This window comes from Ictidomys tridecemlineatus, chromosome 2, assembly GCF_052094955.1.
Source record: "Ictidomys tridecemlineatus isolate mIctTri1 chromosome 2, mIctTri1.hap1, whole genome shotgun sequence".
Lineage (NCBI taxonomy): Eukaryota > Metazoa > Chordata > Mammalia > Rodentia > Sciuridae > Ictidomys > Ictidomys tridecemlineatus.
Genome location: NC_135478.1, coordinates 138,500,524 through 138,516,552, shown reverse-complemented (window position 1 = coordinate 138,516,552; position 16,029 = coordinate 138,500,524). Strand labels below are relative to the sequence as shown.

At 39.1% G+C, this 16,029-nt stretch overlaps 1 protein-coding gene across 1 annotated transcript; it reads right to left on the bottom strand.

Annotated features, from left to right (window-relative positions):
- Positions 1-3,423: 3,423 nt before the first annotated feature.
- Positions 3,424-13,345, bottom strand: Sfrp4 (secreted frizzled related protein 4). The gene is made up of 6 exons (XM_005319201.5): positions 12,538-13,345; positions 11,169-11,249; positions 11,009-11,074; positions 9,010-9,208; positions 6,151-6,214; positions 3,424-4,288 (listed from the first exon to the last, which is right to left on the bottom strand). Exons 1-6 carry the CDS (start codon positions 12,980-12,982, stop codon positions 4,103-4,105), a joined length of 1,041 nt encoding a protein of 346 aa, XP_005319258.1. The 5' UTR covers positions 12,983-13,345; the 3' UTR covers positions 3,424-4,102.
- Between the last annotated feature and the right edge of the window lie 2,684 nt (positions 13,346-16,029).

The following is a 16,029-nucleotide window of genomic DNA, read 5'->3' as shown; positions in this document are numbered from 1 at the left end:
ACTTACACAGGATAGTAGAGGATGGGAAGTGGACTCAAATGCAGGGACAGACTGAGAAAAGAAAGGGGGTGCCTATGCAGGAAGTACCTCTATCCCAACTGCCAAACAGAATTGGGTTCTGGAATCTTACAAATTCCTTTAGGTAAAATGATCCCCATCCTTGAGTCTTTGCTTAGCCATGTGCCTTGATCCTGAACCCAGAGTCCCTTTGATGACTGTACTGAATCCCTGGGTTAGTCAGATTTCTATTACTATAAGAAAATACTAGAGATAATCAACTTTAAAAGAGAAAAGGTTTATTTTGGTTCAGGGTTTCAGAGGTATGAGTCCTTGGTCTATTGGCCCCATTGCTTAAGCTTGTGGCAAGGGAGCAAATTATGATGGGGAGCACATGGAGGAACAAGCTGCTTAAATAAATAAATAAATAAACGAACAGGTGGGAATCCCAACACACACTTAGAGGGAACATTCCCAACGATCTAAGTTTATTCCAGTAGGCCCCACCTCCTGATGACTCCACCACTTCCCAGTAACACCATGGACTGGAGGCCAGGGACCAGGCCTTAAACACATGGGCCCTTGAGAGACATTTAAGATCCCCCAAAATTGTAGTCTCTCCAACCCCTTTCCAAGACAGAATACCTGAAGCATTCTTGGTTGGAACCTAACTCTGGACTTCCTTGGATCCAGTTCCCTGTAAGGAGGCACCCTGCATAAAATGGACATATTTGTAAAATATACTATCCTAAATTTGAAGGCACTTAGGCTGGGTCTCCTGGTGCCTTTTCTGCCCACTGGGTTGGATTCGCTGACACTGATGCCTGCCTCAACTGTTTAAACTTGCTCATTCATGAGAAGTGTATTGTTTAATGAACATGTGTTCAGATTTTTATGCTTTTAGAGGCTGAGGTTATAGCTTGCACAAGGCCTTGCATTCAATTCCCCACCCAGTACCACCAAAAAAAAAATTATGCTTTTAGTAAAGGCAGAAAATTGACTCAGCAATCATCCATGTAATTTCCAGCTGCTGAGATACTTCAGTGACATAATAAATATTCAAAATTATTAGAAGCTTAAGTATGTTAATGAATTTTAAAACTCCACCAGTTTGATTCAACAATGGTATTTTACATTGCCTTTGGAACCACGATGGGATTTTATTCATAATTCCATTTCTTGTTTAACCTCAGTTCTTTACACCTCGTTATGTTATTCAAGTTCTGAACTGTTTTGTAAGATTTGGTAACGGCCCTCTGGGTTTGAGGCTTTTCTTTTAGCTAAATTTAATTGCTAATATAATATGAGCTTTTCTCTTTTCAAAGTGTATCACCAAAGAGACCTGAGATTGCCATTATAAAATAATTTTCATCTGTGTGTCACTATAGTGTATTTTAGAATTATCTAGTTGTAAAACTGTTCTCTCATGTAAATATCACCACTAAAGATATTAGGCTCATGCTTGTGCTGCCTGGACCTATAAAGGCAAAACTGCACATTTCATGGACTTTGTTACTGCCATTAGTTGTCTCTTAAACATATTTCTTTCCTTACATTTTAGTAGAAAGAGAAATCTCTTAGGTAGAAGTACTGGGAGCTCTGTAGTTTTGATCAGCCTATCGACTCTTCAATAAACTCGAACCAAAAATACATTAAAAAGCTTCAAGACAAGCATCTTTAACATCTAAGGATTCAAATAGTGTAGAAGTCAATTACTGACATCAACAGGGACATTTTGTTGACACCACTGCTTTATAGATTATGATGGGAAACATGGTGGTAAACTTTTAAGATTTTTATGATTATCATATTGTGATGATGATGAGAATCGGAATCACAGGACCATCCACATGGGCCATAGCCCAAGTGTCCAATTGCAGCATTCTGAAATCCTGGATTGTAGTACTATATTTTGTTCCCTCAGTGATGACATAACAGGAGGCTGCCTAGGAAGAGCTGTCCCTGGAAGATGAGGGACTCCTTTATGGGTAACTTTGGTTCAAGAGTAGCCTTGCCAAACCATCCTTGGAGAGGACTGCAGTCTGGAATGTTTCCACCCAAAGTTTCCCATCTCATTTAGTCAAGGTGGCCATGCATTGTGCTCCCAGCCCTATCTGGTTCCCTTCCCTTTCTCTCCCTCAGGCATTTCCTCTACTAGAATTCTTTTGCACTTAATTCTGTTTTGGCACCTGCTTCTCCGAGGACCCAGACTAACACACATGATCAATAGAATAGTTTCCAGGCTTGCACGTCTGCGTGGCTTTAAACCATACTACATTCTGCATCGTTGATGTTATTTTTGAGGCATCCTGTAATTATAAAAGTAACACATGGTCGGACACAGTGGTGCATTCCTGTAATCCCAGTGGCTCTTGAGGCTGAGATAGGAAGATTGCAATTTAGTGAGGCCCTAGGCAACTTAGCAAGACCTTGTCTCAAAATAAAATAAAAAAATGGGCTGGGGATGTGGCTCAGTGGTTAAGTGCTCCAGGGTTCAACCTCTGATACAAAAATAAAGAAAGAAAGAAAAGTAGCACATGTTCATTGAACAATACACTTACTGTAGACCATTTTGAACAATCAATGTGTGTAGCCTTGAAATATGCTTTCTCAGAATATATTTCATTATCAACAATGTACTGTTAATATATTAATAAAAGTATGGAGAGTAGAATAGTTAAATTAAAGTGAAACCGTAGGATGAATAGAGCTTATGATATTCCTTCAAGTGGTCAGAGGTCAGGACTGACTCTGTAGTAAGCCTGGGTCTGGTGAATAATTAAGTACTATCATGTAGGTCAAGGGTACTTAGAAGTGTGAAGTCACCCTCAATGAAGGCTACGCTTATGTTCAGCCTTTTCATAAAAACCACACAGTGGCCTGGTTAATCTTTAGGGGTTAATCAAACACACAGAGTACAGAGATTAAGTCATCTCATTAAAGATCTTGTAAAAACTCATTTAACTTACCCATCTCCTGAGAAGTAAGGACCATGGCCAATCTAAAGGAGAAATCAGTCTTTTAAGATTTCAGATTTTTCCACTAGTTCCATACGTAGTGGAACAAGTGGGCGAGTGGCCTCTGTCCTCTTCCCCAAACACAGAGCTGTGGTGGCCATGCCATAGCAGGCTGAGGATCAGCAGGTTGAGAACCCACAGGCCCTGCAGTGAGTACCAGCAATTGCAGGGAGAACATTTTCCCTGGTTTGGCAATCATGATCCATGGATATATTGGGAAGGGGGATGAGCATTATACCTCTGGTGGGTGTAAAATATTTGAGGGTTGACCCACTCATTGGGACCTAAATCATAACGGAACAAACCAACCCACTGTTTCTGGTGCTGCTTGGAGGGTACTGACAAGAAGCATCATGACTCTGAGATCAGAGCATCTTCAACACAGCAGGTAAAAACAAGAATCCAGGCATTGTCTCTCTGCCTCTCCTTTTTATTTATTTGTTTGTTATTATTTTAGATTTTTTTAAAAGAGCTTTTACCTAAAAAACAGAGCTGGAAGTCTTACAAATACACATTACCATTTTCCATGTCTTCCTTCTCTAGATATTTCAAAAATCCACCTTCATCACAAAAATCTTTGTGCAGACATTAAACACATAAAGATCTTTTAAACATCCGTTTCTCTTGCTTTCCTCAGAAGCATTATGTTTTCCATCACATTTTCAAATATTGTTAACATTTTAGCAGAAACCAAATATTTTGTCCAAAAAAAATCAGCACTTTGCTTGAAATACGGCATTAGTTTTACAACACTCATATTAGGTCAGATTCTAAGAACAAAAGCATATTTCCTCCACATGGAAACCACATAGAATATGCACACAGACTACTCTGAATGCAAAACGCTTCCCACCAACTTTATTTATTACACCTTCCATACCAAAGGGCAAACCTATCAGTATGGCTTGTGGTGCCTTAGAAATAGAAATTGAAGCCTATCATGAAGAAAAAAAAAATGCTGCAAGATGTGTCTATGTAGAGCACTGCAGTGAGTCGTTAAGGCAAGGGGCACGTGGCCTTACACAGGCTGTCCCAGGCAAGGCCTGGCCTCATCAGTAAGGAAGTCTCCATTTAGGACAGCAGTCAGCTCACACTCTTTTGGGGTTTGTTTTCTTCTGGGCACTTCTAGCTTTAATATTCTTCTTAGGGCTGGCTGGTTTGGGAGCAGGTGGTTTTCCCTTTGGTTTTGGTGGATTACTACGACTGGTGCGTCCGGCAGTTCGCTTCTTATCCTGAAGTGTTCTCTGCTGTTCCTGCAGCCTCTCTTCCCACTGCTGGGAGGCAAAATTTGCAAAGTTGACTGTGAAATACATCGCACCTCTCTCTTTTTTTTTTTTTTGGTACAGGGGATTGAACTCAGGATCGCTTAACTACTGAGCCACATCCCCAGCCCTATTTTGTATTTTATTTAGAGACAGGGTCTCACTGAGTTGCTTAGCACCTCATTCTTGCTGAGCCTGGCTTTGAACTCAAGATCCTCCTGCCTCAGCCTCCCGAGCTGCTGGGATTAAAGGCATGCGCCACTGCACTGTGCCCAAAATCACTAGTATTAGCATTTACAAGTGCAATTTTTTTTGGGGGGGTCAGTGCAAAGGTTTCACTATAATATCATGACAATGACAATTATAATAGCCACTGGATTTAAGTGTTAAACGCTTGTCAAATACCAGGTGAATTGGAAAGTGCCCAATATATGGAGAAGTCAACATGTGCTCATTTCTTTGAAACTCACAAAGTTGGCAACACTGTCATGAACAGAAAATAAGCACACAGAGACTATCTGCAGAAGGCCATATAGTTGGTAAATACTTAAACCAGGATTCAAGTTCACGCACTGTCTCCAGGGCCCCAGACCTGCACCCATATGTTTTGACCACCAGCCCTATAATGCAACATTTCTACACAGTGACAACTGAAAATCAATCCACTTGAATAGACACTGCTTTATATTATAATACATATTTTCCTGTTCCTTTCTTGTTAGAGTATATTTCATTCAGCAAAAATGTGAGCGGGCACTAGAAATGTAATGAAAAAGGAAAATAGTCTTCCTACTTTCCTAGGGCATAATTCTAATATGTTCTAGAATACCAAACTCATTACTGCATGTTACTTTCACATGGGGAAGTATATTGGAATATTTGCCACCCAAACTGTGATTCTTGAACTTTTTTTTTTTTTCTCTCTCTCTCAGCAACATTAGGTCCTTTGGCCAACTTGCCTTTTCCATTGATGTCTTTAGATTACTGTTGTCTTGGAAATCAGGAAAACAATTCTGCTAATAGAGCAATTTCTTTCTAGTAGCACTGAGCATGCTCTTATTCAGACATGTTCTGAGCAGGGGATGCTGTGTTGTAACTACATTCTCCATAAGTCAATTAATATATATTCTTGCCTTTCCTGAGAATTCTTATTCATTCAAATTAAAAGAATATGGGCAGGAGCTGTCTGTTCTGTGGATTGGAAAACATGAATTCTCCTAAATATGTCTAAGCTTACCTTCAAGAGAGGGGATGCTTTGAAAGTTTCAAACCAATTACCTGATTTCTCATCTTGAGGCAAAAAAATCTATGCTTATTCCTTTAACTGAATTATTGGTATCTCTATGGTGTTACCACTAAAATCATGGATTTGGTTATCTGTGTTTTTTTAATAATAACCTTACAATATTTTAAATAGAGAAAGATTTTGCTATGTATAATTATTTAGAGACAGGGTCTCACTGAGTTGCTTAGTGATGGTATAAATAGTATAGTATAGTGATGGTATACATTTTTGAACTAGATGTTTGCATCCCTATATGTTGGTTTTAATCCCAGTAGGTATTAACTCTACTCAATATCTTATTTGATAAAACAATTAAATTGTAATACAATAAGAAAACCAAAGAATAATTTAATTTAGAAATAAAAGTACATTATAATTGAACACAAAAACCAACTCTGAAGCTGAATGATAGACTTCTGATAAAAATCCAAGTATTAATACCTATACTTAATTACTTATTCAAAAGACAGATACTGGTACCAGTTCCCATGAGAGCTTGGACATAAAGAATGTGAAGAATTCTCAAATTGTATTGATTTTAGTTACATGCATTTGCATACATATTCAGAGTATTGCTAATTATACTTACTATGGATCTTTTACTAAGTTGATCTCTCCATTTTTCAACTAAGCAATTTTCAAGAAGCATCATCCTGAAAGAAAGAAATTTATCTCAGTACTTTATAAAAGTAAAAAGCTTAAAAATGCAAAAAATTATTTAAAATTTGTTTCAATAACTTTATCCCTATAATCCATTCTTTTCAAATACACACACACAGAATATATACGTACACATATATACATATGTATATGTATTTTAGAGCACATTGTATTTCATAAACTACTGTATATTTCCTTTCATCATTATATTCATTTTCTGATATAATTAGGAAAATTCAAAGATTAATTTTAAATAATATAATATTACAACTTTGATTATTCATTTAGCCATTTCTTTACTATTGAATTCTTCCTTTTGTTTCCTGCTATTATTACCAGGATTGTGTTGAATATCCTTATATATAGTAGTGTGCTCTGGATTATTATTTCCTTAAGACAGATTTCTGAAAGTAGAATAACTAGGTCAAAGGATTTTGATTTTTTTTTTAAGATTTACATACAGAGTACCAAACTGTTTTCAAAATGGTTGTACTTCCATCCAACTCACTAACATTAAGAATTAGGTAAAAATGCATTTGCTGGAGTTATGGCTCAGTGGTAGAGCACTTGCCTAGCAGGTGTGAGGCACTGGGTTTGATTCTCAGCATCACATATAAATAAAATAAAGATCCACTGACAGCTAGGAAAAACTATTTTTTAAAAAAAGGTATTTTTTTATCAATGCATTATAATTATACATGATAGTTGATTCACTGTGACATGTTGTCCATGCAATTAACATAATTTTCTCAGTTTCACTCCTTAGTACTTTTCCTTTTCCTCCCCTCCTCCCACCCCTTCCATCCTCCTCCTGTATTCTGTTGTTCTCTCTTCTATTTTCATGAGCCCCCTTTTAAATTCCCTTTTTCTCTCTAGCTTCCACATGGGAGAGAAAACATCCCACCCCAAACTTTATTTACTATTTGCATTTCTTCAAGGTCTTGGCTGCATGGATTTATGTATGCATATTTCTATATTGTGTTCTCAACATTTTAAATGTTGTGTGAACTTTTTATAAAGCAAGGTCACAAAACTTGTCATATCCTCCTCAAGAATTTTTCTCAACTTTTACCAGTCTATTTTTGTTATTTTGAGTATACAGTGTTATGTAGTCCATTATGTGCATTGATATTTTTCCCTGCAATTTCTTATATTACTTTTTTGTTTACAAAGTTCTTGCCTTTCAGATCTCACATATTTAATCACCTAATTTCATCATCTTTGATTAAGTTTGTGAAATATTTATCAATTGAGTCTATTTGAAATTTATAGTACAGTATAAAGTGAAAAACACTAATTTTGCAAATAAGCTTATTTGCAGCATTTACTAAATAATATTTGTTTCCTACCAATTTACCACATTTCTTTCATAATAAAAAGTCATTTTATGCCTTGAAATCTCTTGAGATTTTTTTAAATTTATACATCTACTCTAGCAACCACATGGTTTCAACAAGTGTAGCTTAATACTAGTTTTGTAAGTTTTTAAGACAGATCTCCTCTCATCACTTTTATTTCCAAAATCCCCTTTACATGCCCTTACCAGATTCTTTTTCCAAATGATCATGAATACCATTTGTGAAGACATACATCCCAACCATCCAAAAAATTTGGAATGAAATGGGGTAATAAACCCCTTTGTCTGTTCAAATAGAATTTAATGACTAGCATCTAGCAATAGCAAGTGCAAACAGACACAAACCCAGAAACACAGCTGACTTCCTATCAGAGACAACATGTAAGTGGAAGGACGGCCTGAAAGCCAAGAATGTAAGGCAACGTATGAGGAGGTACATTGGTATTGATAGAATACGGAATGAGAAATCATTCAAGTGAACTCAGTTTTGAAGGAAATGTTTATTTCCTGTTTGGAGGAATGGAATCTTGGGCTATACCAAGAAGAAACAGAGAATCATGGATGGTAGAGAATCAAAGGGATTGCTTATTACATAAAAATGAGTGATTTTGCTAGAAAGTATTTGCAGGATGTTATGGGGTACACTTTAGAAACTGGGCTGTAACATTTATTTACTTATACTTTGCCTTGTGATGACTTGAGTTGGAAATCATGTATTCCTGGATTCAGAAGTCACCTTAAAAACTTGAGTGCAGTGGAGCATGGGAGCATGTGTGTAATCCCAGAAAGTCAGAAGGCTGAGACAGGAGGATCACAAATTTGAGGCCAGCCTCATCAATTTAGCAAGGCCCTCAGCAACTTAGTGAGACTTTGTCTCAAAATAAAACTAAAAAAGTACTGAGGATGTAGCTCAGTGGCAAATTACCCCTAGATTAAATCCCCAGTATCCAGAAAAAAAAGAGTCCTTTAAAAATCTGTGCATATATATTCAATATTCTATAAAACAAATAGTGTGAAGTGTACATAAAAAATTTATGAAGCCATAGTCCCAGAGTTGACTTTTAAGTTATTAAATAAACCAAAATCAGTATTTTTTATGCTAAGATTGAATGGTTTAGAGAAGAACTGTTCTTCCTCAAAGTAATTAAATTGCTTATATGATTTTGAAATCACTTAATGAATTCTGAAATTGATTTTCCAAAATTTTATTTAAATACATTTCTACTTTCTTTCATTCTCTAAGGATTTAATTCACACACCAAGAAAGAAATGAAATGAAATGGGGTAAAAAAAAAAAAAACCCTTCGTCTGTTCAAAACTACTTTTTCAGAACTACTAGTGCTGTCCTGTTGTTGTTTTTAAAGCCACGACTGCTAAATGCATTTCATATGTCTGTGCGCAGCGTACATATTCTTCAGCTGTTGAGCTTACCTTGAGCGCCACTCGTAACACATGATAAGAACATCTTGGTGGGGCAGGATGTGTGGACACTGGCAGGAGGAATTTGTAATGAGCGGGACTTGTGTTCGAGGGATGGGTGACAAGGACTTGAAGATCTCTTTTACGTCCACCACTGTAGTTACTTCGTTGCAGCCACTCCTCTGCACGGCTTTTATTTTGGCATGAATAACTAAAATTTAAAAATTGAAAAAGAGTCATTGAAGCCTTGGGTTAAAGCTAGGGATGGAGCCTTCATGCCAAATCCTAAGCCTCTCTTTAAACAATCACTCCTATAATTATGGTCATGTCCAAGCAACCCTGATGCAGGCAAAAAAAGCCCATATGCTAAATGCAAGGCATCCCATGCTGTCAACATTGTCTACAAAGTTCTGAATCATGCTGCCAGATGGTAAAGCAAGCCAAAGGCAGTCTTTAGTTTGGGTTCTGCCTTAGGTCAGCAAAAAATTTCACAGAAACATATTTATGTGTTTTTATTCCCCTGTGATGATTTGAAGTGAGTATCATATATTCTCAGGCTCCGAAGTCACTTTTAAAGTCTGTATTCCTTCCATCACCCATCTGATGCTTCAACTTCTTCTGTTTTACAGAGAGAATTTATTAGAGTCATAACAACTGCAAGGAATCTCTGAGGACTGTTGTTCTCAATCCTTTAATTTCACAGATCGACAAAGTAAGGCCCAGGGTGAGGAGAGATAGAACTGTTATTACAGATGGCTGCTAATGTCACTGTCTTTGATCAAGTTTTACATTCTGACTTCTTTGGTTCCTTACTATTATCACTGCCTCCTATGGAGTTGTTATCAACCTAATATGGGTCATTCTTGGATTCCTTCCTAGAAAGCTGGCTTAGATGGAGCCAAAAGTAGTTGAAAAGAAAATGTTCCATCATCAAGGTGGTTCCAAGGCTGTGACACCCCAGAGAACAGCTTGGCAGAGAAACTGATTAGCACCTGGATTTTGGCAGATGAGGGACTAAGTAGGTCAGAGTAAGACAACATCTACGCACAACAGTTTTCAAGAAAAAAGTCTACTGGAAAAAAAATAATGTATTTTCTGTTGTTGTTGTGTATGAATGTTGAATTATCCATGTTGGTTATGTATGATTCTCAAATCTGATATCTAAAGTTCTGATTATTTTTTCAGCTTTCTAAACAGTCATGATTTTCCTACCTTTGTGAATGCTATAGAATCTAAGCTTGATATAAAATTTAAATTTGAAATATGAAAACTAAATTAGGGAGTGACTTGAATATCTTTCCTTCGTTTCCTGTTACTTCAGTAAAAATAACTTAAGATATGCAATAAAGTATAAAATAGCCCAAGTAGGCATTTTGAAAAAAATGTTTTTAGTTAAATTTACTTTCCAATTATGCTAGTAGACTTAGTTACTTGAAACACTTAAAATATCATGACTGACTTTTTTTTTTCTTTGAAGAGACTGCTGAATGGTACTTTCAAATAAAAAAGAGGAGGGCATTTAAAGTATTTCAATGCTGTAGTCATAGAGTTTCATCTAATAATATTCAACAATATATTTCTCCACAATATTTTTAAGATTTTAAATATTTGTAACTATAAGTAAAAAGATAGAGGGGCTAGTCTTAATTCTCTTGCCTCTGGACCTCAATTTTCTGGGCCTCAGTCAAATCCATGGACCACATCTCCATCTTTCCTGTAGCAATAAAATCTTAGGATGAGAATAAGGGAACAGGTCATTTGCTGAGCAGCATTTCTCACCAAGATCAATGTATTATTTAAACAGTGTTCTCACCTGGGTAATTTATTTTGTTTGTTTTGATCTACTCAGAAAGGCAAGAAGTTTTACAATAATTATCTTGCTGTCCAGAACCGACATAATCATCTAGAAGAATCATCAAGCCTCTTTTTACTTTGTGACTAGCAGATCGGGCCTTTTCAATTTTGTAGTTTTCCAAGTCTCAAAAGTAACTGGTTTTAGCAGATGACTTACCATAGCTGTAGTTTTTGCTCAGATATGTTGCCAAAGTTGGCTTCACCTTTTTGCACTTGCACCGATCTAAAAAAGGCAAAAGAGAGAACTTTAAAAAGTGGGAGAAGGGATACAGAAATCACTCTGAGAAGGAGAGGGAGCCAATGGGGAAAGAACTTACCAGGGCTTAGGCGTTTACAGTCCACATCAAGGGGCCGTTCCTGCACCATCATGTCTGGTGTGATGTCTATCCACTTCACATCTGAAACATAAACAGGGCCATGATAGGTGGTCAGTGACTGAGTGTGTTCCCCCTACTGGAATACGAGAGGATTTGAAAAGATAAACTAATACAGTAATGCAAAAGATTACTACTAGTAATAAAAATGGCAGGTGCCAGCTACTTCTCATTAATGACATCCCCAGGCTTAGGTAAGAAGTCTCTCAGGTGAGACTTTGCCTATCCAAGCACAAATAGATGTGAATGAACACCTATGTAACCAACCAGGAAAAAAAAATGAGTTCACTTCCTCTGAAAGTAATAGTAAAACATTTATTTTCCAAGCTAACACTTTAATCAAGATAATCAGAATATTTTCAAATCCTCACTGCACATTTTGCAGTGCAACAACAGTGCAGAGTTGCACAACCAAAACCAAGCATCGCTATCATTTATAAAATGTAAACAATACAAGTGTTTTCTCTAAAACTCTAAATTAGAGAGGACTTTTAATTTACCCCTCCACTTAACCACGCCTCCTTTGTGTTCAGAGCAATCCACTAAAGTATAACTTCAGAGATGACTCTAAAGTGACACCATAATCTCTTTTAATGTGGTGTAACCTAGCTTAGGGGAAGCCTGGATATAAGAAGGCAAAGTTATTCTTAGGTTTCCTTTTAAGAAGTGAATTTAGACTTTCTCCTTCCAAAAATAAAAAATAAAAAAAGAAAGAAAAGCAGCAAGCAAGCAGCAAATTGAGAAAAGAAGCTGAAAAGAGATTAACTAAATTGATGCCACACTAGGTAGCATCTTTAATATGAAACAAAGGTCAGTATCTGGCAAGGAACAGCCTACATTGCAAACCCTACTCCTGGTGGGGAGTAAAGACCATTATTGCTCTTTCAGAAAGAAGTTTTAAAAAGTAGCACCAAATGCCCAGTGGGACTTGTAAAAGCATTAAACTAGCCACAGGCACTGTGTTTAACACTGATTCACACTCTCAGAAATATCTGTTTGCTACTATTATTATTTCTGCTATTACTGTAAATAAAAACATTGCCAATGTTTCCCTTGTAAGCAAAATCTTCCCCTCGCCCTCCCTTCATGGAGCGCCAAATGTTCTTTGCTAGTCTCGCGAAATTCTTGATAAGTAAAGTCTTCTGCCATTCCTTCCCACATCTTCCAAGCCTGGGAATTGAGGCTGGTGCTGCAAAGGAGGGTGCTATGTTGAACACCCCCTGGCAGCTGTAGATGTGGTCCGCCTAGTTCTCAAGTGGCAGTGACGCCCCAGGCACTTCCTGGCCTCCCTCCATCTTTCCCAGTGCCTCACCATCCGGGAGGTCGGTGACTATGGCCTCTGGCGAGATGCACACCCCACGGTCATAGACTGGTAACTCGTCGCAAGCCAGGCTCTCGGGCCAGCTGTGGTTATACATCTTCATGAGGGGTTCACAGTCGTCGCGCGCGCGCTGGCATACGGACTTGCACGGCTTGATAGGGTCATGCAGGAACTCCAGGGTGCAGATGGGCGCATACATGGCACAGAGGAAGAAGCGCAGCACCGCGCTGCAGTTCACATCCACCAGCTCCTCGTATTGCTCGATGGCAAGGATGGCATTCTCCTGCGTGCTGTGGTGCAGGTGGTTGGGCATCCGCGTGATGTTCCAGGGCATGTGCCTACACATGGGGATGCGCACTGCCTCGCAGGGCGCGCCGCGCACGCCGAGCGCCAGGCGCAGCCACAGGCACAACGCCACGAGGATGGAGAGGAGCATGGCACTGCCCTCCTGCGCTGCGATCCAGATAGGCAGAAAGTGCCCTTTTCTTCCTGCTAGTCTTTCGTTGTTGCTTCTCCGAAGAGGAAATCCTTCGGGTTACTGAAGAGTTTTCCTCCCCAAACTCCAGTCAGCAGCAACAGGCGGCCCTGGGGTCTGGCTGTGAATCTCGGCCGTCCAGCTAAAAAAGCAACAGCAGGGCCAGCGCTCAGCCTCCAAGACACAAACTCGCTCAGGCTGCTCCAGTCCAGGACCCCACAGCTCCCAGCGCAGCCAGCCACGGCCATTTCGGCACCCTATTTATCTCGACACCTCCCCTGACGTGGGCTCAGAACGCTCCCTTGGCAGCTGGAGGAGCGGCACGGTCTCTCTCTCTCTCTCTGTCTGCAGCCCCACCCCCGTCCCCTCCGAGCAGAAGCGGTGACATCACCTCCCCAGGCTGAAGCCAAGGGCTGGAATCCTGCATTTCCTTCAAAGTCCCTCATTTTCAGTCTGGCCTAATCCTTTTCCTTCGGATCAAGAGCATCTGGCAGTCCTTTTGGACACCGCATAGAGGAGGCTATAGGAGAGAAATTCAAGAGAAAGAAAAGGCTCTTTGCTCCTTCTGCCTTACGGTTTTCCCGACTGATAGGAGTTGGAGGGAAATGGGAAGCTTGGTTACCTTCAAATTCTGAAGCGCATTTGCTTTCTCCAGCAGGGGGCATGAGAAGCGCTGAGTAGTGAGTGGTGTCGGACCAAGGGATGGTACAGTAAATGTGGAAACAGGATGTGCACACTTTATATAAACCACCCCACCCCAGTCCTAACTGTGTGAAGTTTGTTGTTGTTGTTATTGTTGTTGTTATTGTGGCTACTGGACATTATCTCTGGCTCAAGTTTTCCCAGGGGAGTACTTGGCTTGTGCCTTCTCCAGGAAATAAACAAGACTGCCCAGAAGTATAAGAGCATCTTCTAGTTTGAGAAATGTCTAGTCACCATCAACATTCCCTCTTCCTTCTTCTAAATGGTTAGTCCCCTTTCGAGCATGAATGGAATCCAGGAGAAAACAAAGAAACTTCTGGACACCACAATCGGATTTTTCCCCCCTTTCCATTCCAGCAGCCTAAAATCTTGATGTTTGATGTACTTCAAGACTGTTACTTGAGTTCAATAAGAAGCTGTTTCTCTGGGAAGCTAGTGGGTATGTTTTATTTTCTCTTTTCTCTTACTTGATTAGGAAGAGGCAGCAAAACCAACTACTGGACCCATTACTCACAGGAAAGGGAGGCTTTATTGTTGTGAGTGTACATCAGTTTTTAGGCAGTACAGCCTCTAGAATATGTTTTCCTAGAGCCTTAGTAAAATAGAAACATGTTCTGGCAGCTCTAGGAGCGGCGCGGGCTCTTTCTTTAATCTTTAAAAAAGTAATTTAATTTGAAATCTAAATTTAAGGCAGTTATTTTTGTTTTCTTTCCTAATCTTAGACCCACAAAGTTAATTTAGTTTTGACCCTGACCAAGACTGAGGATTAAAATTGCTGACTAAACAAGTAACAACTGACATTTATTGGGCCTCTATAGTGGGCCCAATATGAAGTAAAAGCTTTAAATTCATTTTCTTATTTCTCTAGGAACATGAATTAAACATGGTAAGTTAAAAGGATAAATGAGACAGATACATTTCAATATTCACCAGAGGAGTCAAGTCCTATTTAGTCTTTTTAGGTACAGGTCAGGGTGTCCTAAAACAGCAAAGCCAACCTTGACATGTAGATAGATCTTAAGCTCCAAAGATGCCAAACTACACCAGTAAAACATAAAGCAAAAGAGATAACTACATAATATTTCAAGCCATTTCCAGCAGTGAAATTTGAATCTAAACCACTCCCTGAGTGAAAAAAAAAAAAAAAAGCTTCAGTTTCTATTGGAGGAGCAAAGAGAAAGAGCAGAATGACCTACCATTTTCCTATCAGTTGTTTGAGGAGGGGGAACTTGAAGAGGGCTCGAACTTCTGCAGCGAGTTTGAACCTGCTGTTTTTCTAAAATATATAAGGACCATGTCCCAAACATTTCATGGGTTTCCTTGATGTTCTTGGAATTCATGTCCTTTAAGAAAAGGTAAGTAGAGGTGAAAAGTCCCTTTTCATGAAGTTCTTTGCTTATCCCATCAGCCCATCAAACTCTGTCTCTTATGTTTCTACAGCAGAGAAGGGATTCATCAGGAGAACTGGTCAACTTCCTTTCCTCATCATGTCCCCCCAAGGAGCCTGTGATTCTAGAATCTGTATTTCAGCACTCAATCCAATATTCCTAAGCCGAGAAAGTTCCCCTAGACCACGGCTTTTCTTCAGGTGATTCCATTTCAGGATCCCGAAGTGCCTGATTTTCTGCTCATCCTCTAAGTGGCTGGAGTTCTCTAGGATTTCATCCTCAGTTCTCTTCTCATTCTCAACACTCCCCTCTGCTCTAGGGGTTGCCATTTTGGGCACTTTTGATATCTGGGGCTGGAGAATTCCTTGTCAAATGTCCCCTGGTATGACGGGGGAAGAAGATCTAACTGAAATCTATCTTTTCTCCCTGCTCAGAGCTAAACTCCCAGTGACTCAAGCCAGAAAGCTCTTCCTTTTAATCTAATTTTTTCTCTATAATTCCCAATACCATTTCACCCTTTCCATTCCCACGACCACCATGTTAGCTCAGCTAAGATCTCTTGCCTGAATAATAGTTTCCTGCTTGGTCCTCCTGCCTTTTCTCTAACCCTACTCATTCTTCACAACACTGACATCTGAATGAGCTTTCTAAGGAACATACCAGATGATGCCCCTCTAGCTTTAAATGAATTAAAGGCTCCCAAGTTCCCCCAATTATTACTAACAAAATTCTTAAAATAACTTTTAAGGCCCTCAGTGATCTGGCTCTAGATTGTCCTTCAGTTTAGTGCTTGAAACTCAATGCTATACCTATTTTCACTTGCTTCTGTGTCCTTCACTCAGGAATGTTCTCTCCCACTCTCACTTGGCTCACTCTTCCTCATCCTTGATATCAAATGAGAAGAAGGTATAAACTTGG